The 25245-nt window shown below is 40.2% G+C and overlaps 2 protein-coding genes and 1 long non-coding RNA gene across 7 annotated transcripts in view; 1 reads left to right on the top strand and 2 right to left on the bottom strand.

The window, feature by feature from the left end:
* The window catches only part of CDKAL1 (CDKAL1 threonylcarbamoyladenosine tRNA methylthiotransferase), a 438076-nt gene extending 435597 nt beyond the window's left edge, over positions 1–2479 (bottom strand). Inside the window, exons 1-3 of one of the 2 annotated variants that reach the window (XM_080578148.1) lie at positions 2424–2468; positions 534–571; positions 200–302 (exon numbers count right to left, since the gene is read on the bottom strand). The gene's annotated coding sequence lies outside the window, so the exon portion shown is untranslated. Of the gene's footprint in view, positions 1–199; positions 303–533; positions 572–2423 lie in introns of both variants that reach the window. The other variant, XM_080578147.1, reaches the window with a different exon arrangement.
* A 1500-nt stretch (positions 2480–3979) lies between these two features.
* Positions 3980–6728, top strand: LOC308189323. Its single transcript, XR_013946288.1, has 2 exons — positions 3980–4554; positions 6201–6728. It is a non-coding gene; the product is annotated as an uncharacterized lncRNA (long non-coding RNA).
* A 117-nt stretch (positions 6729–6845) lies between these two features.
* Positions 6846–25245, bottom strand: part of E2F3 (E2F transcription factor 3) — a 44145-nt gene continuing 25745 nt past the window's right edge. For 3 of the 4 annotated variants that reach the window (XM_080579239.1, XM_080579242.1, XM_080579241.1), the window contains exons 2-7: positions 18292–18403; positions 16081–16300; positions 15360–15518; positions 12607–12721; positions 9709–9847; positions 6846–9008 (exon numbers count right to left, since the gene is read on the bottom strand). In XM_080579239.1, the coding sequence (XP_080435365.1) occupies positions 8743–9008; positions 9709–9847; positions 12607–12721; positions 15360–15518; positions 16081–16300; positions 18292–18403 (1011 nt within the window). In that variant the 3' untranslated portion in view covers positions 6846–8742. The remainder of the gene's footprint in view (positions 9009–9708; positions 9848–12606; positions 12722–15359; positions 15519–16080; positions 16301–18291; positions 18404–25245) is intronic. The other variant, XM_080579240.1, reaches the window with a different exon arrangement.

Here is a 25245-nt window from a genome sequence, read left to right as displayed (position 1 = left end):
ACAGGTAGTTTTTTGGTTTCTCAGAAAGCAGCAGGACTAGAAAGAACCACTCCTACATCTTCACTACAAATCTGTTCTGGTACAAGCAACAAGTGAGGGTAGATCTTCAGTTACCAGCAGGGCTTTATATGGAAATGCAAACACCAAAAGACAAAATGAGGCAAGTTTATACAGTACATAACAAACAGCATGGCTTAACTGTTCAGGTGCTGGCTCATCCCAACATATAAATGCTTCCTCCATGCAAACTCCTTTTGTGTGCCTACACCTGCTCTAGCTCACAAAGCTCCACATCGCTCACGCTGCAGAGGAAAAAAAAAGGTGACATCCCTTACACTGCTTTATACTGCTAACAGAACACAGGAATATGTAATCAACTCAACACAGGGAAGGAAAAAAAATGTTTTGGTTTGGGGCCCCCCAGTCTCTTCTAGGAACATTTCTGATATAACACAACAGCTTGCAAAACAAATAAGCTTAATTTATTTCCATAGCCCAGAAAAGTAAGAACACAGCCAAACTAAAATTCATACCTTTTTAAGCACAACTGAAATCCCTTTGGACAATAAACCTGGAGAAGGAAAAAAAAAATATGGCATGAACTACCAGAACTATCAGACACAAGTGGAAGTTACCGCCCAGTAAGTACTCATCCTCCCATTGCACAAATCTGTTTTCTACTTTGACAATCTTAAAGCCTCCAGAGGATAAGATGGGGTACACCTGCTGACTGGCTGACAAGCTGCAACAGTTGCCAAATTTTCCCCGTTCTTCCCCCAGACTGTAATCTTCTTGTCCTTGTTTTATAGAATCATATTTTTGTGAGAGTCTGATGTATCCTTTCAGACTTCTCCTCCTCCTCCAGATTTTTTAAATCTTCAAACAGGAGTTTAGAATTTGGATCAAAAGAAGGGAAAGGGAGAGACTGACAAGGAGAACGCACTTTCATAAGCTTAATTTCCTTCAAGAATTTGATTAACAGTAAAGTTTAGCTAAAGGCATTCACAACTTTTTATTATTATGGACTTCCAGACGGCAGACGTGGAACTGTTTGGGACACTGGTAGGGAGGGTCCCTTGGGAGTCAGTCCTCAAGGGCAGGAAGGCTGGATGCTCCACGAGTAGAAAGTCTTCAAGGAGCAGGAGCAGGCTGACCCCGTGTGCTGTAAGATGAGCCAGCGGGGAAGAAGACTGGCATGGCCGAACAGGGAACTTTTGCTGTGTATTCGGGAGAAAAAGAAAGTTTATGTCCTGCAAAAGAAGGGGCAGGCAATTTGGGGAGAGTACAAGGAAGCTGCCAGCATATGCAGAGAAAAAATCAGGATGGCCAAAGCCCAGCATGAGCTCATCCTGGCCTCTATGGTCAAGGATAACAGGAAATGTTCTTACAAATATATTAATGGCAAGAGGAGGGCCAAGAAGAATCTCCACTCTTTACTGGACACAGGGGGGAACATGACTACTGAAGATAAGGAAAAGGCTGAGGTTCTTAATGCCTTCTTTACATCTGTCTTTACTAGCCAGTCCAATTATCCTTGGGGTACTCAGCCTCCAGACCTGGAAGTCTGGGACAAGGAGCAGAAGAACCCCCCCACAGTTCAGGTGGAAACAGTTATAGAGACCTGGTGCTCCACCTGGACTGTCGCAAGTCCATGGGGCCAGATGGGATCCACCCGAGGGTGCTGAGGGAGTTGGTGGATGCGATTGCTGGGCCCCTTTCCATCATCTACCAGCGGTCTTGGTCATCCAGAGAGATCGCGGATGACTGGAGACTTGCTAATGTGACGCCCATCTACAAGAAGGGTGGTAAGGAGGACCTGGGGAACTTCAGGCCTGTCAGCCTGACCTCGGTGCCAGGAAAGGTGATGGAACAGGCCATCTTGAATGCGATCATGGGCCCAGAGGGTGGCAGTGAACGGACTGAAATCCAGCTGGCGACCGGTCACCAGTGGTGTTCCCCAGGGGTCGGTGTTGGGGCCCATCCTCTTTTAATATCTTTATTGACGATTTGGATGAGGGAATTGAGTGCACACTCAGTAAGTTTGCAGACGACACCAAGCTGGGGGTAAGTGTCGATGTGCCGGACGGTAGGAAGGCCCTGCAGAGGGACCTGGACAGGTTGGGTCGATGAGCAGAGGCCAACGGGATGAGGTTGAACACGGCTGAGTGATGGGTCCCGCACTTTGGCCACAACAACCCCACGCAGCGCTACAGGCGTGGGGGCAGAGCGGCTGGAGAGCTGCGCAGAGGAAAAGGCTCTGGGGGTGCTGACTGACGGTGGCCTGAACCGAGCCGGCAGCGCGCCAGGCGGCCAGGGAGACCAGCGGCACCCCGGCCTGCGCCAGGAACCGCGCCGACCTCCCCCTCCCCAGGGGCTCCCGGCGCCCGCCAACGGCCGCCAACCGCCCGCCGCGCGCCGCTCACCTCAGCCAGGCCCCGCCATCACGGCCCGGCCGCCCCGCCCACACCGCCCCGCCGCCTTGCCGGGCTGGGCGGGGCCGCGACGGCGGCCGGCGGCGGGCAAAAGAGTGCGGCGGGGCGCGGCCGGCCTAAAGGCCGCGGGCCTCCATCGCCCCTCAAAGCCCAGCGCTGTTTGGGCGCGTGTTGTGTTTTCACTGCGCCTCAACGTCCAACGCTCCTTGGACTTTTCCATTTGAATCAGTTCGGAAGGCGTTGGTTAACGTGCTTGACTCTGCATGGCTGAGGTTCCTCACGCTGTTTTTCCCCAGTCTAGCTCTAGGAGCAACCTTTCCCGTCAGTATTTTGGAATACACACATCAGCGTGTGTCCACGCTTACCACTAAATGTAGGACTCCAAGCAGCCGGATTAAGTTTGAGATTAAGTTTCCTTGCAGATCAAAGTATTACAATGCCATTGCTCTGTTTTTAATGTGCACAGTTAGCCTAAAAAGTTTATTTATATGGCACCTTTATTTTTTGGGGTGGCCTGCTTTGGATTATAAAGCCCGCCATCCTTGTAATCGTGTGAAACGTTAAGCTGCTCTCTTTACAACAAGCCCCTGGACTCATTATTTCACTGCAGATAGCAGCCTATAGTCTCCCTCAAACTGGAGGGGAAGGGAACGAAAGCCCCAAGCGTATTCCATAATAGGCCCATTGGTCTGCTAGCAGATAAAATTTGGCAACTTCTTGCTATGAATGTCACTCCCTCCCCCCCCCCCTTTTTTTTCTTAAAAATGGTGTTTAGTTCATGTCACTCTTTCCTGGCAACATTCACAGGCAAGCAAACAACAACAACAAAGATAACAATAACAACAAAGTAATGGGAGACATTTGAAAAGGAAAACTGGGACAGAAAGAAAGAAGCACTTAACTAGAATCAATGTTTAAGAACAAATCATTATAGGCAGGACTAAAGCATTCTTAGTATCACCTGGCCTTACGATAAAGTCATGGTTACAGTTTAACATACACTTGCCTTCATGATTGATCTTTGTTTAAACACGCATGTAATTTTCAGACATACCGTCCGTGAGACACAAAGTGATGTGTAACTCATCATTTTTGCAGCATTTTTAGCCCAGGAGATAATTATCTTAAAATCAGTAGACATGTTAATCTATTTTAGACATCCTCCTTCACAGTACGGTGTAAGTAGTCCTTGGTATGTCAGTACGTAGCAATATATGTATTACCAATCCTTGTATTTTAACTGCTTTCCTAGTGGGTAAGGGATTCTCTTCCCTTTCTGGTTTCCTGTGTTTATTTTTTTTTTTCAGTTATTTCATTTGCAGTCCTTGAATTAAACTTGTCTATTCTGGGATCACTGCCCTACCCCACAGTTATCTTGACTAGCCAAGTGTTAGTTAGCCCTGTGGTTAAACAAAACTGGGCAGACATCAGCGCTGTTTTGTGGTTGACTAAAAGAGCAGAGCATAGATAGCCTGCAAGACCTACCCAAAATCTCCAGATGGCCAAGATTCGCAGAACGGTATTTATTAAGGGGAGGCAGTGAGCTCCCAGAGCAGCTCCCAGGCAGGAATAACAGCAGCTCTCTGTGAGTCCCATACCTAGTGACAGAAATAGGCCGTGCTGATCAGTTTCAGCATGATCCAGCAGAGCCCTTACTTTGTCCCACTGCCAAGAATTCGTAATATCACGCAGCCCTTGTGCCAGCACAGTCCTATTCAGTCCTAGGATGTAGCCACAACATGGAAGGCACCCTGTAAGTGCTTTTGAAGCTCGCAAGTCTAAATTGCTTTTGTAGCATATTCATCAAAAGAAATCAAGCTGCACAGAGGCTGCTGGTAGTGCCCCAGCAGGTGGCAAGGGAAGCAGACGAGTGTGGTAAGAAAGCTTAGCTATGCCCACCGGGGAAAGTTGCTTAAGAGACAGCAGCTGGAAGTCCCAACACTGACCTTGAGAAGACTGGCAATATAGTTTCAGCCCCTGAGTTCCCCAAAAAGAGCTTTAGGAGATGTCCCTTCCCAGACGGCCTGCGGAGCTTACTTCTTGCTCCCCAGGGGTGACGGACTCAGACTACAGCCTCAGCCTGGCTTACCATCTAAAGTCATTCTGGGTTTTGCAGAAATAGGTACACGTTTTGGAAATACAAAAACTGATAGGAAAATAAAACATAAAACTCAGGTTTAGCTCAGGGTTAGAAGAAGATACACCCTTAGTTGTTCTAGAGTATCTCAACTAATGGCCTTCTGGAAGGGAAGCATCCAGGGAAGTGAGAGCCCAAAGCTTTTTGATAACCTTTTTCTCTGATCGCTAAGATGCAGCTCTGGGTGGGGGAGTAAGCAGGAAACCATGCAGGAAAGAAATGGTGAATCCTAAAGTTAGATACAATAAATTAGATTTCTTCCTCCATTCCTTCAGTTTAGGAGAATCTATCTACTCTTGTGTCAGCAACACTCAGCCTTGACAGCTACTCCATTTTTTTTTCTGTTAGACATAACACTTTCTCCATGACAAATTTTAAAAAGAAAAAGGTTTAAAGAAACTTCCAGTCTTCACAAAGGCAAAGCATTCTACTAATCTTTGCTTAGATGTCGAGTAATATGCATGCAGATCATGCTTTGCCAAGAAAAGCACAATAGGAAGATGAATTCTACTTGTTTTTGTTCATATCCCTCTACTGACAGGTAAAGGTTTCTAAGTTGATTAATCTTGAGAAATGTTGACTCCAAGAACACCAATGGCAATGCACAGTGAGATCAGAAGAATTCTGATCACAAGACCAGAAGAAAAAAAGGTTATTAGGCTTTCTATAAACAACTAAATTTGGTGCTTCTAAACACATAGTAAAGTCTCAAACTACAAAAAGCACCTTACTAACTTTCATACTTTTTCTACAACAAAAACATCTATGCCTGCATCAAGACAACAGCATAATTTACTTGTTCAAGTGTAAGTCAAAAAGAATAGAAAGTGTTAAAGTCTGTCATTTGCAAGGGGGGCAGTGTTCAAACTAGGTGTTCAAACGAAAGACCCTTCTCCTTTTTCCTTTTTTTTTTTTTTTTTGAGAAGTGACCTCCCCAGGAGTGAACTCCTCTGTGTGAAGGAATGTATAGCTGCCCATCAGTCAGTCCAGTTCTGACAGATTTCTCAGAATCCTTTTTCCATCTGCTGGCAGCTAAGAAATGCAGCATATGTAGGCCACAACAGTGCCTACCTGAAACTAATATTTGTATGCTGAGTAATGTTGAAGCACACTGTGCTAGCTCAGAGGAGCAGAAGGGAGTATTTTAACTGTTTGTTTACCTGCAGCTCAACACATCTTAAACTATGTAGAAAGCAGAAGCAAGAGGAGAGAGAAAAGAAAAACAGCAATCAGAAGCAGATTCTAGGGGCAAATTAAAAAGTGCTTATGGCAGCTGTAGATCAGAGAAACAGAATGGGTCAGGGAGCTATGACAGGAAGGACAAAAAGAAGACATTTATTGTCATCACTGCTATAAACAGCTGAGAAAGCAGTCCCCTAACCCTCTTATTATTTATTGGGAATACAGAATAACTGAGGATCTTCTCTGTAGTCTTCCCTTCAGTATTACTATGTGCAGAAGTTAGAGTACAGACAAGGGTATAAAGTGATAAAATTGTTGCTTTCTCCTTGTGTGCAGGAAAGATGAAAAAACACACTTGACTTGCTCAGAAATATAACAATCAAGCAAACCATGTAACTGTGATTTTTATGATCCTGGTCCTTTTTTTTTTTTTTTTTTTCCCTTCTCAGAATTTATTGGCCATGCATCACCAAGACCAGAAAGGGAGAACAAGTTCGTGAATATGCACCTGGTGCAGTACTATTGGAGATGACTCAGAAGTAAGCAGAACTCTTTTGTTAAAGCTACTAGTAAGAGACACTTCTGGACAACTATCTGGAGGAAAGCTAACATTCTCAACAATTTCTGTCATGTTACTTAATTTAGAAAAATTAAGTTTCTATGAAATTTCCAAGAAGTCTGTTCATAATTTATTGGGAGGGGGAGGGAAATCAATAAAAATAAACCTATACTACTTCAACTTCTGGATCTCCTACTGGTTTTCTTTACACATATCCTTTTTTGTTCTTGTTTCAATATGGCTTAATAACCACAGAACTCATTGTTAGCATAATTTCAAAAAAAAAAAAAAGGATTTGAAACATAGCTGGTGTCAAATGTGTGAGCAGCACTAATAATAAAAATATTAACAGCCAGGTTCCAAGAAAAAGCATGATAGGCACCAAGAATAAGAATAATTTTAAAAAGCAGTATACAATTCTAAACTCTTTAAAAAATCCTTTTTATTGATTCATTACCATACAAAATTTATTCAAATTACATCCATTTGAAGTGGTAAGATCACAGCTAGAGAACAGGTCATCCTTTAATAAATCTATTTACAAAACTCACCATAAAAGCTTTTTTTGTTCCTTTTTTTTTTTTTTTTACAGTATGTTACAGTTTTTTTAAACTAGCATACAATGCAAAGCTAAATTAGATTAGTATTTTGCCCACACACATTGGGACAAGTGTTTAATTTGTACAAAAAAAAAGATGGTCTGCATTAGTCTTCATTTTCTTTTCCCCCTCAAAAGTGCCCCTTTGTCTCACAAATCTTCATGCTCACACAACTTTTACTTTCCTCTTCCACAAGACAAAACTTTAAATACTACAATTTTATTTACAGATCCACATCTAAAAAAAACTCTTAAAAAATTACAAACCAGCTAGAAAATATTCTGGCAGTGTTTACAAATTAATTCTATTATACAAAACTGCTAGATAACTGAAGTGTGAGTTGAAACATATATCAACTTAAATACAACTGCTGAATGATCTATGCACACATTTGTACATATAAACACACACTTAACACTGTTTAACAGTTCTTTATGTGTTGCTCTTTATACATTTGTTATATTCCAAAACTCACACAGTCATACAGTTTTCTTATTAGTACTGTGACTTCTTGCCTTTTCATGTGTGAGCTTTCATAGCAGCAACTCAAATGGTACCAGAAAACCTGCATACATAATATTCTACTACAGTACAAATAGTACTAATTTTCTGAATATGTCAGATAAGCACAACGGTAATGCAAACAAAGAGGATTATATGGGCATCATCTAATCAACATTACATTAATTTAGCCCAGAACATGGCAACATATTTTACACTCAAAAAAAAAAAAAAATTATTTAAGACTTCTTAGAATTCCTCTCACTTTCAAAAAATAAATATTGGTATTATACTATACTACCAAAGATCTTCAAAAAATAAATGCAATTCAGTTGGTGTGGTACTTACAGTTATGTACTTTGGAAAAAAAAAATTAGTTCCATTTTGCTGGCGAAGAGAATTATAAAAAGCTGTAAGCAGAGGAAGCTAACCCACTGAGATAAATATGATATATTGAACAAACAAAGCTTGGCATAAGTGTTTTCCATAGAGGGAAAAACCCACAGTGCATCTCTAGTAGGCACTTAACACAAAGCCCCACTTAGTACCACAAAAATTTATGTACCAGTTCTAATGCACACTGGGGGCAGTAAAATTGAACTGTGCATCTTCGTTCTAGTTTAAAAAAACAACCAACAAAAACTACTTTCACACACACACACAAGCATTTTTAAAAATCTGTGATTACTACGAGAAGTGGCAGAACTTTATACTTTTCAATATTTGCAATATACACTACATTTACAGTGTATTTTTTATTAAAAGCTTTTAAGGACATAAGTATTTGACCTCATAATGAGACATATACACTGCTCAAAATGAGCATTATGACAGCAATTTAAACATTCCCACAAGTAGCTGAAGAATCCCATTTCACACTTTTGCATTACTTCATATTTATGTTTACTGCAGGTACAATCCATGTTGTGATGCTCAAAAGACATGCATTCTCTGCAGAAGGCACGACCTGAAATACTATTATAAAATTGTTATTTATGACTAAGCCAGTTCATTGAGCCCTTCTCCACAAGCCCACTTGTCATGGTAAGCAGAGACTGGGGGAGTGTGAAAACAAAAACATTTACAGTCACCTGCTTGCCCTTGCTGACTCACAAGGCGCTGGAGCTTAGGGTCAAGAAGAAGACCTTGTAAAAGCCTTCAGTTGTTGTTTGTAGTATTTTAGGGAATATTAAATTAAAATATCAGAAGTGTTCAAGAGCCTAGTTTCTGTAATAATGCTATTTTATGGTAAGTTGGGGACAACTCTGAATGATGGTATGTGTTTTGATTCCATTAAAAACATGATTTAGACACAGGCATCTTTTAAGAGAATCAGCTGTATATAAATTCATCCACCAATGAAGGAAGCTTCTCTAAATCATAAGCATCAAAGAGATCACTGATGCCTTCTTCATCCCCAAGGCTCAGCAAATAATCTTCCTGAAGCAGAGGAGGCAGCAAATTCACAAACGGTCCTTCAAAGTTTGAGGGAATTTGGTCCTCGGTCTGCTGTAGAAGGTTGGCTGGAGAAGCCAGTGGAGAGATTGTTGCCATATTTACTGAGCAGTCACCTTGTCCTGAGTTAGCAGAAGCCACTTCTGTAAGAGAGGGGAGAAGGGGTGGGGAGGGGGGGAAGATGATACATTTAATCCTATTAGAACTGATAGACATGGATGACACAAAGTCTAAAGGGCCTTTCATAAAGCATCATTTAAACAAAAAAATGCCCTTCAGTTCAGATCATTTGTAGCCTGTTTTTGTGTGTTACAAAGGTCTTCTCAAAAATACTCATGGTGCTATCACCACTGACTTCTCTAGTAAAAATCTTCGTTTACAAGATCTGAACAACTACTGAATAAAATGAAGTGAAAGATGACAATTTTTTTCAGTGGAATTCATACACCTGAAGTACTTCAAAGTACAAACTTTCTAAGCAGCAGATGATATCAGCGACACTGTGCAGCTGTATATACCAATACACCAAGATTTCTGCCTGGTGTTGAGACAAATCTTTCTGCTACTGTCCTATTTGAAAATGTTGCAGGAACAAAATTGTTTTTCTTCAATATTGCATAAACTTTAGTTACATATGAGACTTATTTTAAATACCTGATGCAGAGGAAAACATTTGTTCCCCCAGTATGCACTAGAAAGACATAGTGGAAAATGCTTACCTTACCTTTTTACTTCTTAGAAAAATAAACCCAAAAAATAAGAGCCGGATATCTAAAGTTCAATATGAAATCTTGTACAAAAGCACAGAGGAAGGCTTTTAGTATTAGAAATAAATCATTTTACCTTTGGAAATAGTTTTTGAAATATTTCCGTTGTGGTCCTGACTATAGGTTTTCATTGGACTGAGGGCATCATTTTCCTCTGGGCACAGATAAACTTCAATAGGTCCTTGAGTACTAGATAAATGTATCAATGCACTCTGCTAACAAAACAAATGCCAGTAAGGTGTTATAATAATGAACTTGACAAAACATTGACAATTCACAGTAAGTTCTAAATGGGGTGTGAATATTTAAGCATTTTTTTTTTACTGACCAAAAAAAATTTTGAAAACCCCCATACATCTTCTGAAGATGACTTGGCTAATGCATCTTGTAAACTAGAAGAGAATGTAAAAGCTTTTCCTCCTGTTTGCAGACCACAAATCTCAGAAGCCCACCATTTTATGTATTTCCTCACAACCAGAGGGAGGTAAAGGATTGAACTCCTGACATTTTCTAACAATCATAAGAACCTGGACTATTCTGATGGAACAGAACAACGGTATCCAAGACTTAGGTTTTATTGTTATTCATTAACTATAACATCGAATGTATTTGTGTAAATGTGCCAGAACCTTCCCACTCCCCCAAAAAACTTTCAGCACCGATTCACATTGAATTCAAAGTGCTTTAAGTTCACCTGTTTATCAGGGAAGTTTTTCCAAATAACAACAACAACAACAGCCATTTTCATCATCAAAGCTTATTTTATAAATAAGCCTGAGGTCCTTCTGCCCCCTCAAGGAAGTAACTCTAATTTGAAAAGTATTCCTGAATACCAGGAACTCTTAATCCATTTCAAAAAGTTAAGTTTTCTTAGCTTTCACACTGATGCAATAAAATGAGATGGCATACTACAGACAGATAAAAAAAATCTCTGAAGTTTTTCATAGTGTTCTGATGGAAAATCATAAATGGTTCTGGTTAAATATAAACCTACTACAGCTGTACTACATTAATAGAGTTAAAAAAGCATGAATACAGATATTATATACCTCCTGGCAGACTTCTTCCAAACACATATTATTGTGCTCTTTCACAAAAAGTTCCTCACACTATTTGTGCTTTGGCAGTTATATAGCATTGCAGACAGCATTTACAGATATAGAGAACAAAAGAACAGGAGTACCCCAGAACATGGAAAACAGCAAGGAGTACTTAAAGCAATGCTATAGGTAATTAGAAAAAAGAAGATGGGGAGAGCAGGAGTTGGAGACAGTACTGAAATATAACTGCAAATGAGAGAAAGAAATGACTTCTTACTGCCTGAAGCTGAAAAATCACGAGTGAGTTGGGTATATAGGATAAGGGAGGTCTAGGCACTAGTTTTAATGATGGCATGCATCTCTCTCTCTCTACCTGTCTGATTTCACTGAATTAAAAATCAAAAAGTGTAATGCCTAGGGGAAAGAATCAGGGAAGAAAGCAATGATAATGGTGTGTGTGTGTGTGTGTGTGTGTATACATGGATACTGATAAAAAAATATTCCTTCCTCACTGCAGCAAAATGATTTTTTCTTCCCAAACCTACACCTAGGATGAAAGTGGGGGAAAAACAGAAAAGGATGGAAACCATAACGGACCTATGCAAGTGAAGAATCTTGGTAAGAGAAGTCACAGAGCATGAATATCTGCAGTCTGTGACTGCAGGTAGCTCTGGGCTCAGGGGAACCAGCTAGACATTAAAGACTAAAAAATAAGGTAGAGGCATGAACACAGCATGGAGGATGTTGAGTTTTAGCTTTATCTCTGATTGCACTTTGAATGAAAAAAATAAGGCACACTATATGCCTCTCTAAAGCTCTGTCTCATGCAAAGCATTTACATTTGTCCAGCATACTTAGGTCTCCATTTTAACCAGGAATTGTAAAACAGCACTCTTTTGACATCAAGAGCTAAAATTCCAGGCACAGATGAACCATGTAGTTCATAAACTAGGAGAGAAATGATATAAAACTACTTCCTGAGGGTATATTCAAAGAAAAATCACCTGAAGCATTTTCTCCGTAATTGTGAAATCAGGTAAAGGAAGTGAAAAGTGACTAATTTACCCTAGCCATCTACCTGAAATAAGGAAAAGAAACCAAATGAGGACAAAGGAACTTGAGCCAGGCATCTCACAGACAAGAGCTGGCAGTGAGAGACTCTGGTTTGAGCAACAAGGAGCAACAGAAGAAGGACAAAATGCACCCAGGCAGCTTCAGAAACAGACGTGATTGTAATAAAGAAGAAAAAGAAATCCCCATCCCTACACATTTCACAATAGCAAACAAAAAGTGTGCTAGCAAAATGTAAGAAGTTTAATGCAGATGTGTTAAAATCAGTTTCAATGAAGCAGAGATGATGACAGAAGAAGGAAGGGTTACAACAGATTCTAGGAGTAAAATAAGTTTCTACAATAACTTTAATACTTCAAAAAAGAGAATCCTACATAAAAACATGTCTCTTCTAATTAGGATATCAGTAATATGAGTCATCCAGATGTTTAAGTCTTTGAGTTATCCATGAACTTTTTGACTAAAACTACATAAAGCTAGAAAAATAAGAGCTGAATCTCTTAAGAGAAAGATTTTAGAGGCTTATGAACAGGGAATTTTCAACTGTCAAGGAAGAGCTCTTTTTTATATAAAGTATAAGAAAAGAGAATAATCTGTATATAGCACAGATTACCCTGAATGGAAAGCTGGAATTGAGAGAAAAGGAACAAATAATGGTTGCCTTGTGTAAAATGATTTTTTAAGATTCTCCTTCCTTTTTAAAAAAAATAAATATCTATCTAAAGCTTTTAAGACAGATGAATGTGGTACTGTATGCCAATATAATCCAGCCTGGGCATCAGTTTCCACAGTAAAACTCACAGCACGCTTGCTCCATGTATAGGAAAATGATAACCTGGCAGGATAAGTCAGGTTCTCCTTACCTCCACTGGGTCAGGCACTTCAAGTCTTGTTTCTGGAGGAGCTTTCACAACTATAACAGTTTGGTCTTTAAGGCCACTAATTTTTCGAATATCTTGGTATGTTACATAAGCTAATGTAATCACTGTTAAGGAATTTTCCAACCCAGGTTACAATATATTTAGACCACTAGAAAAGGCAAAATTCTGCAAATTATTTTTCCACTTTCTCACAGCTACATTACTCTTAGCCCAGAGTTTCCTATTCTTTACACTGGCTGCAATTGTAATCAAAGTGAGAACTTCCCTTTGATCTAACAGCTGGACCCAGTATTGAGAGACAAAAGGAGTTGTCTGTTCTGAGTGCTCTCTCTTTTCCTTCATACATGTACAAGTAAAGCTCAACAATCGGCAATTACTAATAGACTGCATGAAGAAAAATTTTTACAAGCAATCAAAACAGAATGAACTGGAAATCACAGAAAAGTGTAAAGGAATTAACAGATGCATGTTATAGATGCACATGTACAATATATTTTTGAAGTCATCAATATCAATTTTCACTTGAGGGTTTTTGGGTTTGTTTTTTTTTTTTCCCCTTAGGTAAACATTTATCTAGGTAGCCCAACTATTTTAAAGAACTGTTTAAACAGCTACTTTAAACAACTTCACAGTGTAGAAAGTCGATTTCGAGTTCTGCATAAGCATGGAATGAACGTGAATGTTTGGCTGTTCAGCATGGACTTGCTCAATTCAGTATGAGTGTTTTGGTGTGCTACTGCACAATGGTGCCTCAGTTACTGACCTGTGTAACTGAGTGCTTGGAACGGCAAACAGCCGGCATCATATGCAAGCGCTTCCAGCTCTTTATTTTTGTCATCTGAGAGTTATCTAACATAATGTTTACCCTGTAGAAACAGGATCTCATTTATCATTACATTTTCTGGGGCACAAATGTGGAATATTTTGTTGAACGTGTACTGTTACTGTGCAGTACAGCAACACAACCTGCCCAAGATCAACAACCCATACCTCTCACATCTAACTCGGACCAAATGCAAAGCATCAGGTCAGGAGGCAAAATGGCAGGTCAGCTTTCATGCAAATGGCTTTTACCATGACTTATACCACTCCTTCAGGAAGGTACAGCAAGGTTTGCAAATCCGAAGTACAAATTACAGCAACAGTGTCTGACGCGATATGAACAAAGGAAAGGATTGCCTGTTTTTCAAATAAAACAACCTTTGATGCCATAGCCAAAAGCTCCCCAAGATAACGTTGGTCACATACCAAAACATTTAAGGTTGCAATCAGTTATTTTTTGACTGTTTTTAAAGAGAGACTAGAAAGTACAAAGGCTGGGCACAATGTTTAGGTCCCACATAATCATGAGGAAGAAGAAAAATCTTCAAAAGCTGAAATTTTGCCTTCAGAGATTAAGCAAAGGAAGAGGCTTCTCAGCTCCTTGAGCATTCAGTGAGCCACCCAATGTGAGACTTCAGTGAGATAAGCTAAAGACAGTGCTGGGATACAATCAGATTCATCCCCAGATTTAACACTTCAGCTTTACTTCCTTAATGATCTCTAGTATTGTCAGTAAACTTGGAGTCACAAAAGGATTTTGGGACTATGCTCTCCTAAATCCAAGAGCACGAGGCCAACACCTCTACATGTGCCTGACCATGTAGCATACTGCGAACGGTGATCCCTCCTCACCCATCCCCTAGGGAGCCAGCAACCACAGGGCAGGGATCTCTACCACACCAATAGGTGGTAATACAAATAGGGAATCATAATACTCAGCTTTGTCTCCCTTCAGTCTCTTCATGGACCAAACTCTTATTTGAGGACAGTGCTAACCTTACTTTCTATGCCACTCAGTGATCTCGCTTTCATATGCATTTTGAGATGTAAGCAGTCAAAAGACAGTATTTACATTATTCACGTTACTTTTTACTGACACTCCCATAGTTATTTTCTATCCTTCAAAACAGAAAATAGGTTTATTAGATGCTTTTCAAGAACTACTGACTATTTAAAGTAATAGAAGTTTTCACATCAGTATTTAAAAAATGCTCTCCCCTGTTGCTAACAGGTGGGAAAACTACTGAAAATGAGAACTAGTTAATTATGAGAGGTTTTAGCAGCCAAAATACCAAAAGTCACACGAATTTTATGCAATTGAGCATTGCTATTACACTAAGTTAGACTAAAATAGAATTTTTGAGGAGCTCATAAAACTATTTAAATATTTATCCATATTTTATTATAGATTCTCTAACCAGGGAAGTTTGAAAATTTGTTGCAAGCTTCAAACTAAACTGACTCCCAACTTTATTTTCCTCTCTGTACCTGTAATTTATGTACAAAGTTTAATATAAAAAAAAGTATTGTATAATGAGTACACACACACACACCTGTTACCTTGCAAAGTCTTTGTCTCCGTGCCTTCTGCACAAAATGGGGTTTGCTATAGGCTCAAAATAGTCTAAATAGCACAGGGCTTTGGATGTCATCACTCATTAATCAGCTAAATTCTTGGTTCTACTCTATGTGAACATTGTTGTTATGGGCTAATTCATGTACCACTTTTTTATTTTTTGTGCATTCCAGGTGCAAGTGGTTTAGGTAACTTTCAGATAAAAATACATCAAAACCAGTTGGCCAATCTCTGGAGGTGTCTGCTGCTGTGTATCACATTCCTTGGAAGAATTTTCCTGGTATTACAGGAACAGCAAGGAGACTGACCATCTTTGAGGCTTTGGCAAAAAGGATATCTCTGATTCTCTGAGTCCTCTGTTAGCAACTTGAGGTCCAGGGTGCAGCTTTGGATTAGCTCATCCAGTTTCTTCTCTTCCTGAGTCAGTTCAGTCACCTCCTTTGTGAGGCCTTGACGCTGTGCCATCATGCCACCATCCTCTGACAGACTGCAGCCCCTACGAACCCAAAGACACCTTTTGAACATTTGTACAGCTGGACACTATGCTACAGGAAAGCAAAAAGGCAGGGTTTTACACTGCACATCAATTTCCTAGGCCTTTCCTCCTAAACCCGTCCATGGTGTGTCAACATAAACTACACACTCCAGAAAAAAAATCGTTTTATCATGACAACACATTTCAAGATGGAAAAGTAGAATATTACTAAGCATTTACAAAATCTTGTGTCTAACTCCCCTCTACTTTAACTGCACCCTGAAAAAGACTGAGGAAGAGAGTAGGTAAAGATGCACACACAAAAACTTCCTCCACCTGCAGAAACAAATTAGTTAATCCAGTATTCAGACAAAATGTGGGATTAATTTCCTTGAGAAACACTGTTTATACACTGAAAATATGTCTTAATTAACTGAAAAAGAAAGCTTTGTCCTGATAGAAGGCACTTTGGACGATTGCTTGGAACAAAATGTTAGAATGGAAAGTGGGAGAAGAATAATATTGCTACCCTGTTAAGAGTGAAATCAGCCAGGAGGAATGGAAAAGGATAATGAATACTCACATCCACTGAATGTTGTTTTTGGATTTTTTCTTAATGAGATGGATGCCTTCCAGTACATTGGTGATATCGTAAATCCTCCTTTTTTGCACCTTGAGGACCTCTGCCGCTCTGTTCAAATCTAGGACCCCATCAGGAGATTGGCTCAGCAACTGAATGAACTTCTTTGTAAGAAGTCCAAGTGATGTATCATACCGAGTCTTTTCTGAAGGAGATTTTGGAGCTTGGAGAGAGAAGAAGAAAAAAAAAAAAAAAAGACAAATCAATTTTCTCATATTGGTTCCAAAAGCAGTATCCAGAAATGAAAGGATACATATTACAGACATTTCTTTCATATTTACTAAAGAAATCTCTCAAACTTCTGCACTGACACAACTTACCACTGGGTATTTATTTGTATTTCAAGATGTACTTTTCCAAAAATCACAGGTACATGAGCAAATACGTGTATTTTTTTAAATGCAAATATTTCCATTAGTCTGGACGTTACATATAGCAATATTCTACTTTGGCTTTCACTATGTGAATTCTTAATAGTATTTTTAGTATCTATTTATCCTGGCAGCAATACCAAAAATCCCCCTATGGCTCTCCTTCATCAGGCTGATAGCCAGCTTTCATCAGGGTTTGATTTTCCCCTCTTGTAAGATAAGTGTTTCACATGCAATTGAGCAGGACTTAGGTGTACTTCAGTGGGTGAACAAAATGACAGATTCCATCAGTGCCAGACTCAGTGATTTACAAAAAGCTCAAGTGAATTAGATGAGATTGACATGAGATGCAATTTATAATCATAATTTCTCCATAACCAAACAATGCTCAAACAGGGCAAGAGCATCCATTTCTTTTAAATGAGAAGTCAGCAAATGGCTTCAATCTTATAATTCACTGCTTTCACACACAAATGTAGCATCAACATGTTTAATAGATGAGTTTTTAAGAGTTTAAATATATGGATCAGAATAATTTCTAATTCTGAATGTTCAAGGCCTTTGTGTCAAGGGAAATAAGCCAGACATTATTAGAAGCCTGCTGGGTTGAAAGTTTCCCTGTGGTATGATCATCACTGTTAGTAAAACCTTTATTGTACTTCTCAAACCTTTCATTTGCTTTAGGTTAAGTGAAATACTGCACAGGATGGGTCTTAGGCTGATGTGGTGGTCATTTCCATATTTTTAAGGTTCAGGTCTCACACTTAATTGAGAAAGTCAGTCTAAACTGAAATACCACCAGAAACTAAAATTTTAGACTGCCATGAAATATTTTTAAGGATATGATAGCTTTTCAGTGAAAACCAATTCATTGCCTGCTTGCAAAGAAAGCCACCTGTACTGCTTCCTTGGTGGACTCAGGGCTTGTTTCTACTGGGAAATGGAGGAAGTCATCTCAGTTAATTGGCATCGTGTATTTAGAGCAGAGTGTGGGTTTTGTTGTTGTTGTTTTTGGTTGGTTGGTTTTTAAATTTGGGGGTTAGGGAAGAATAAGAGGATCAGCAGAAGAATGGCAAGAGGCTACTTGACCTCCCACCTCAAATGGCATGCGTTCCTGCTCATGCAGCAACAAAGTCCTCTATACGGCCTTATCAACACTGCAGCAGTATCCTATGCTCTAAATGGTATATTGAGCTTCTGTGAGAATGCACTTCAATTTAAAACAGACACTAAACAGTGGCAGCAATAATCTGGCTGTACTGCAAGGAGAGAAGACAGATCAGAGGCCACAGACAGCACCGAACATTTAACATTGTTGAAGCACAGCTACCATTCTTTGCAAATCCCTGCCTGGGGAAATGAGCCCTGCCAATCGCCTGCCGTAACTTTAGTAGAAGAAGAGACTTCCCTGATTAGCCTTGCGTCATAACTGTGCATTTGATCCCATCATAATACTCTGATTCCTCAGCATCTACCTCTCCTAAGAGTACCCAGCTACACGCCCTTGGCTGAAGATGGTTCCTGGACCAGAGGAGCTGCAGGCTGCCCGGCCCGCAGCAGGACAGATCCAGCAGCCAGGAGCCTCTGCAGCCTCTCTGCAGCTCTCCACCAACCACGCAGCATGTTGCCTGGCTGCGTGGTTGAGCTTGCTGCACGTGCATCCAGGTGAGGTCAGCAACACACACACTCTTTTAGCTGGGTGATGCGGCACGTTGTACTGGTTTGCTTTGATCTCAAGCTAGGAAAATTGAAAACTACGTGCCACGTAGTGTAGTTCCCTTACTTTTTGGACTATCTGGACTTCTTGTTGCAGCTCTTCCTTTCCCCTTTGGAGTCTTTAGTCCTTCAGCGAGGTACTGGTGGCCACTTTCTCCTAGCTCCAGCCTTCGTTTTGCCTGTTGAAGAAACAAGAAGTGTTAAGCAGGGTATTTCACATTATCTAACAGCATACTGGGGCAATGGGAAAGGCAGACAGCAGTGACCTTTTCAGAGCAAGGTACTATCTCCACACAGGTTTTTAGCCCTCATTTGTCATGAGGGAATCTGACTATTTACTGCAATCCTAAAGTGGAGTAAACATTTCACCAACAAAGGCTAGACCAGACCGATGGATTTGTTTGGAAAATTCAGCAGATTTTTGAATTTTAAAAGCTAGGTGATAGTCCAGTGCAAACTTTCTTAAGTACGTATGAGACATTTCTACCTTCACATGAAAATGTTTCAGTATGAAAACCAAAGACAACCTCTCAGGCACACATATATATGCATGCATGCTTCTACTGAAAAATTCGTATCCATATAAGTCTGAGCACAGGTAGTATTGCAAGCTAAGTTCTTTTGCCATTTGAAAGGATGGCTTTGAGTGGACCAGTTCCAGTAAGTCCCAATATTATCAGCCTTCCATCTATTGAATTCTACACATCATGTCAAGAGCAGCAATGGACAACTGTTCTCCTGTGCATGTCAGCAATTTTTGTCTTTGTCAAAAGCACAACTGCTACATTTATTTCACATTAACTAGCATGTTTGCATCAAAGCTACCTACAGAAAAGCCAGGTGGAGCATGAGCAGTATCAGAAAGACGATGTCTGAAGATCAGCTGAATGTTCCATACAGCTCAAAGGAAAGCTGTATACAACACTTTGAATTAAACAACAACAACAAAAAGAAACTGCTAAACTATGTAACACAGAGATAAACTGCAATGAAAACCACTACCAATATGAATTTTGTTCCTAGACAGAAATCCAATCTACTGTCTTTGGAAACAATTCAGTATTCTGCCATACGCCTCAAATTACTGAAATTTAATCTGCGGATGTTTGTTATCCTAACAATAGAAAGAACATTACCTGGGAAGATATAGAAGAAAAGAAGGAAAAGAAGTTCTACGTCTAATGAAGTTTAAACAAATAACTGTTTCTAAAGAATGTTGTTTATTCGATTAGGTTGAATAATTCAGAGTATTTTATTTGCTTTTTAGACTTGTCCCATAGTTGCATCATATTCCTCAGTGAAACAAAAATAATACATTTTGTTATGGATTTGTAGCCAGATATTTCTGTACTGGACAGTTAGTTTCTGCGTTTTCCTTTGGGCCTGTGACCTACAGAAGGCTCTAAATACTTTACATGCATTTGGTTTTGGATCGCTGGCATCTTTTTGCTGGACTCCATTTGCAAACCTCAAACTTATTAAAAGGCGAGTTAAAGCAGATGAAACTCTTATAAACCCACAGGATAACAGCATGTACAGAGCGCTCAAGCCACTCTTCTCTGTTTTGTGCAAAGGGGTGAGGGACCAAATCATCAATGACAGGGCTAAGCTGAGCTACCTACACCCTTCTAGCCAGCACAGGCAACACGATCCTGCCCTCGGGTGGCGCATCAGTGGCCAGCTTCTAAAGGCACAGAATAGAAAGTTCATCTCCATAAGGCATCAGCTCTGTAATCCAAGGACATAGATTTTAAAAAGGTCAACTGCTAACAAACGCATCCAGCTAATATATTAGATGACGTAATTGGATAAAATTGAGATTACAGCTATTCCACAGGGAAAAATACTTTTCACACTTTTTTTTTTAAATAAGTGTTTTTCCAGTCGGAGAACTCAGAGAAAAGGAAGGAGGGGTGAAAATGGAACAATTCAGGGCGTGGGAATACCAGGCTAAAGGGATACAATTAAAGATAAAAGAGAATCTCAAAACCAGGTGTGAGAAGGAGGGGAAATGCTAAAGACTAAAAATTCAGAGATTTGCAGCAACTCTACCCATCAGAATTAAAACTCAGGTTTGGACTACACATCAAAACTTTCTGTCTGAACTTGTTTTGCAACACATTAGCAGTATTTTGCCCCTGTTTTTGTGGTTAAGCACAACTTTCTTCTGTGAACTTCAAATAATCAGGTTTAGTAGTCAGAGAACATAAACAGCATCCTTTGGGCTTTTGCTGCTGTGCGCAACCATCTGTGTATGTTTGGGGGTGTTGCAAACAACATGATCCTGATGGTCTCACTATATAGAGATACACAGAGCAAAACATTTTAGAAGAATTTAAAATAGCATAGTGAAGTTACCAAGAAGCAATTTTAGGAAACATTTTGGAATGTTTAATTTCTGGCCAGATGTTGCACGTCACTCAGCAAGTACTTTCTTCCCCTTCCTGTTTTACAAACTTGATAAGATCCAGGACTGAAGTGGTACAGTCTCTCGCTTTCTTTTTCCCCAACTTACAGACCAAAGATTTTCTAGTGCCTTTTTGTTGCCCTAGAGTTTCCGGGTGACTCACATTTTTTCTCTCCCATCTCAAAAATAATTCATAGTGCTTTCTGATACCAGATCTCCCCCCTGAGAAATCTATCTGAGGAATCAAGATCTACATTCAGCAAGCAGAAGAATCAATAACCCTTTTAAAAATTGCAACTAGCATAACTTATTTCTGCTAGAGCACTATATTCATTACTTGCATTATTTGTACAAATTTGCATTATTTGTGTTCATTTGTGTTGTTTGATCAATTATAGCATGCAAAATCTTCTGACATAGTATGTGGGACCTGATCAGAAGTACCAAGCCAAGGAACACCAGCACAAAGCATCCTGATGACAGAGAAAGATAGGAAGCATAGACACCGAGAACTTTTCAGTGACAGGAAACTTGAATGCAATAAATGGAAGTCAAATTACTCAGGAGGACTGTAAAAGGATCATAAAGTACAGAGGGCAATGAGCCAGGTAAAGCCACAAATTGAAACATCCAGCAAGAGACATAAAAGTAACAAGAAAGCATGCCATTCCTCTGAACCAAACACCTACCTAACCCCTTGGTGGGGATACAGAAAGTTTGCGTCAACTGCTTTGACTCCATTTCTTCTTCCAATACTACAAGCAGCTGCTGCTATGGATACAACTATGGATCTACTGTTCAGTGCAGACCACTAGAAACAGGTGGCACCTCAAGTCTACCTGTCATGCCCTTTTAGCTTCAATCCTTAAAACAAACAAACAAAAAAAACAGATAACTACCACGATTAACCTGTGGGACAAAATTGAAAGGTCTTCAAAGGAATGCTTGTCCTTATAGGAAAATAGAAACTATTCAGATAAGCTGAGTATTTTCAAGTAGGCAGTCCCTGATGCAATTCACTTCACAATACAGAGACAGTCTGAGAGATTAACTCATAGGAACAGGCTGGAGGCAGGTATGCTTACAAAGACCAGAAAAAGAGAAAACGTAATGTAGCGTAAATTGAAAAAAGGGGTGGAGAAAAGGTGCGATCAGGTACAATCCATACCCCATCCCCTTCACGGGCTACTCTGACTCAGAGCTCGCTGGCTGTAACAGGCCACTGCCTGCAGACCACCTCTTCGTCTGCACCCTCCCTCCACCCCTGCAGTCCCCTGGTGCCAGCAGTACCCAACTGCAGGGCCCTCCTCAGCCTCCACGGAGAGCTGGCTCAAGGGGCCACAACCAGCAGAACAGTAACGCTCCTCCAAAACAGGGCAAAGAGTTTTCGCTTGGCCCTGGCGGGTGACTTGTTGCAGGGCTGAGCCAGCACAGAGCGCGGCTGAGCAGGAGCAATGGGCACCTCTCGTCCCTCTTGGCATTTCAGTGGCTTCGCTTTCACGTCGCACAGCAATCTCCTTCAGTTCTTGGGGAAAGAAACTGGCACCAATTTTAAGAAGTCAGAGTGCTAGTTACCTTGTAAGAGCAGAACAGAGAGCAAAGCGCTAAGCGTTAGGTAACAGCCAGCACGGGGTTTTGTAAAGACAGCAGAGAGGGAAGCGCAGTGGTGGGTAACAGCTAGCATTGGCTTTTGGAGGCTGAGCTGTGTGAAACCAAAGCCTCATTTTCTTTGAGAGGGTTTGTGGGGAGAAGCAGTAAAATGTCATCTTATTCTTTCCAGTGATAAAACCATGAAGCGTAACTTTGCCAAACTATGCAAGTTGAAATTTTTCCTGCTAGATGTCTCCCTCAGCTTTATTACTGGACACCAAAGAGTTGCACAGTCTACAGGAGACAGACCTAAGGAAAATTACGTTAGTTGCATTACCTTCTGGAAACCCTTTGTCTGAAATATTCCTACACCCATTATGCTTTTGAGTGGGTGCATGAAATTTCACAGAAGGATGACCTCAGTCAGATGTATGCCTTTCTATTCCCTGAAAATCCCAAATTTACAAACACTTGGAAAAGTGCAGTCAGTACACTTTCAAAATAAACATGAATGGACAAGTTTCATTTCAGACTACGAGTGCCACAGCTCTTGGTCCTGATCAGAACATCTCCCAGGAGGTCCCATCCAGGGCAGGATGCATCTAATTCCCCTTCTTTAATATATCCTAGCAGGCCATCAGGATATATTAAAGAAGCAGCAGTCTCATTTCAATACGAAAGGACAAAAGTTGAACTCAGAACGAGAGCAAAATTAAACTGGGACAAAGTCTGCTGAGATGGGGGCAGAAGATAAAATAACTTATTCCAAGAAACCAGGATTAGGAGCTGCAAAGCAATGCCAGTTTGGGGTTGTCTGGGTAGGGTAAAGAGGAAGATTAGTGATGACCCAGCGTGGTGAGGAGTAAGCTGCGTGCAGTAAGCGATTGCTGCTGGTGAGCTTGGAAGCAAGTCAGAGAAATGTGTCTGAGTGCTCAGCTGGGTCTCTGCTGGTGTCTCAGAGCGAGGACTAAATTGAGCAGGTTAAGTTAGGGCAGACGACTAAGCCTCATGTCATTTCTAGCAGATATTACAATTGCTAGGGGCAGATAAAATGGCAGCTTTTCTGGATGTTACCATAATGCTGATATTACCGGGGAGGGGATCCAAGCCTATCCAGAGAGCACAGATAAATTTTGGCTGCAGTGAGAAAGCCTTAGCACAGCCACTTTAACAATCCTCATGCACTTTCCGTAGGCATTCTTTCACAATTTCAGAATTAAGCAATCACTTAAAACACATTTTAAAAGCAGAGGTTCTGAGGCATGAATTCAAGAAAGTTGTTCCAGCGGTTAGGAGCTGCAAAGAAGCAAGCAAGCATCTTACATGAGAGGGTAAATTAAGCAGGAGCTTGAGGAGGAAGGAATATAAGAGAAGAAGCAAAGAAAAAAAGACACCTCAGGGTAAATGCACAGAAATATTCATAAGCTAAGAAAATTTCTCCTCCACTGAAAGAAGAGATGCCGGGTGTGCTTTTTGAACATGTTCAAATGAACCTACTGTGGTATGCAGAGAGCCCTGAGTGCCTGCCAGAGGCTGTACCAAGCTAAGGGCATAGCAAACAGTATGCTTTAATACCAGGAGAGACCGAAAAAATGAGAAAAGGGGCAAAGAGGGAAGCAGAAGAGCTCTCAGCAGGGAAGGGGCTGAGCTCTACAGAGCAGCTCACAAGTGAGGTCAGCAAAAAGATGCAAGAGGACTATCAGAGTGCTGCCTTCAGGCTCCTAGTGACAACTCCTTGGTTTGGACCTATTTTTGTTGAGCAATGATCAGCTAAGTTTGCAATCCAAGCTCCTGGAAAGGAGAGGGATTTCAGTTATCCATGAAGAAATATTTACCCCAATAGTCTACACACAGTTACCAGTAATTTGTACCATGCTACCCTTAGTTTCCAGAGTTAATTTTGATAGTATAAAGCCATAAAAGGGCATTTAAGAAAAGAACTAGGAAGAAAAATGAATAGATTGGAATTAAACTAACTGAATGTAAAAAGCAAACCACCAAGAAAACCCACAACCCTTAAACTATGCTCTTAAAAAGGAGATTCTGAAAGTCCTCCCAAATCCCTCCCAAAATATTCCTTCTTTGTCAAAAGTATGCATTCCCATACTACCCTACATAGAAGAGCAAGACCAAGGATGGCGCTTTAATGAAAACATTACCTCAAAATTACATTTTATACATAGCCCATTCACTGGGCTGAGGTAAAAGCGTATAGAAAGATACATAAAAACAGTGCCTTTAAAACTGAATACATTATAAAACCAACATAAGGAAGAACAGTAGTCTGTAATATTACTACTTATTTATCTGTATTACTAGTTGAGTGACAAGCAGCTGGTATTTAAAGTAACATTAAAAAAAAATCTTAAATCAAATGAAAGTAGTTTTAAAAATTGCCCTAATAGACCTATTCTAACACAAAAGCCCCAAATATTCTTCTCAGAAAATAGCAACTGGAGTAAAAAAAGAAAAAAATCCCTTCCACAACACCAGTTTATGTTTCCTAAACTATCATCTTATTAGGTATCACTTTCTATAGTTTTGACTGAGATAAATACTACAGGGACTTTCTCCTAATATTCGTCTACATTAAAAACCAAAAATAAAAAAGACTGTGAAGTTGAATAAATGTTTGCTTTTAATATAGATGAGTATTAGGAGAAAGTCTCCTATGTGTGTCTTAATTAGGTTTGCAATTCAGTAAGAGGCACCTCACGTAATTATCAAACTACATTCATCTGCAGCCCATCCTCACTATGCATTTGACCCTGAGAGCTGAAGGCTGATAGTGTTACACAGTAGTGAAGCTTCTTCCAAAGGCCTTAATAAGCCATCCTATTTCCATCGATTTTCAATTTTCATGATTCCCAGAGAAGTATCAGGGGTATCAAGGAAGCCACGAACTGTAAGCACTTAAATACCAAACCATAAGACTTATATTTAGCTCAAAAAATTCAAATGTGGGTGGCTAAGTTTCAGCTGCAGATCCTTGTTTGAAAGTAGGATACAAGCCAGGGGAACCTA

This window comes from Anser brachyrhynchus, assembly GCF_964034855.1.
Source record: "Anser brachyrhynchus genome assembly, chromosome: 2".
Taxonomy (NCBI): domain Eukaryota; kingdom Metazoa; phylum Chordata; class Aves; order Anseriformes; family Anatidae; genus Anser; species Anser brachyrhynchus.
The sequence above is the reverse complement of the archived record's forward strand: the minus strand, read 5'-3'. Positions and strand labels throughout refer to the sequence as shown.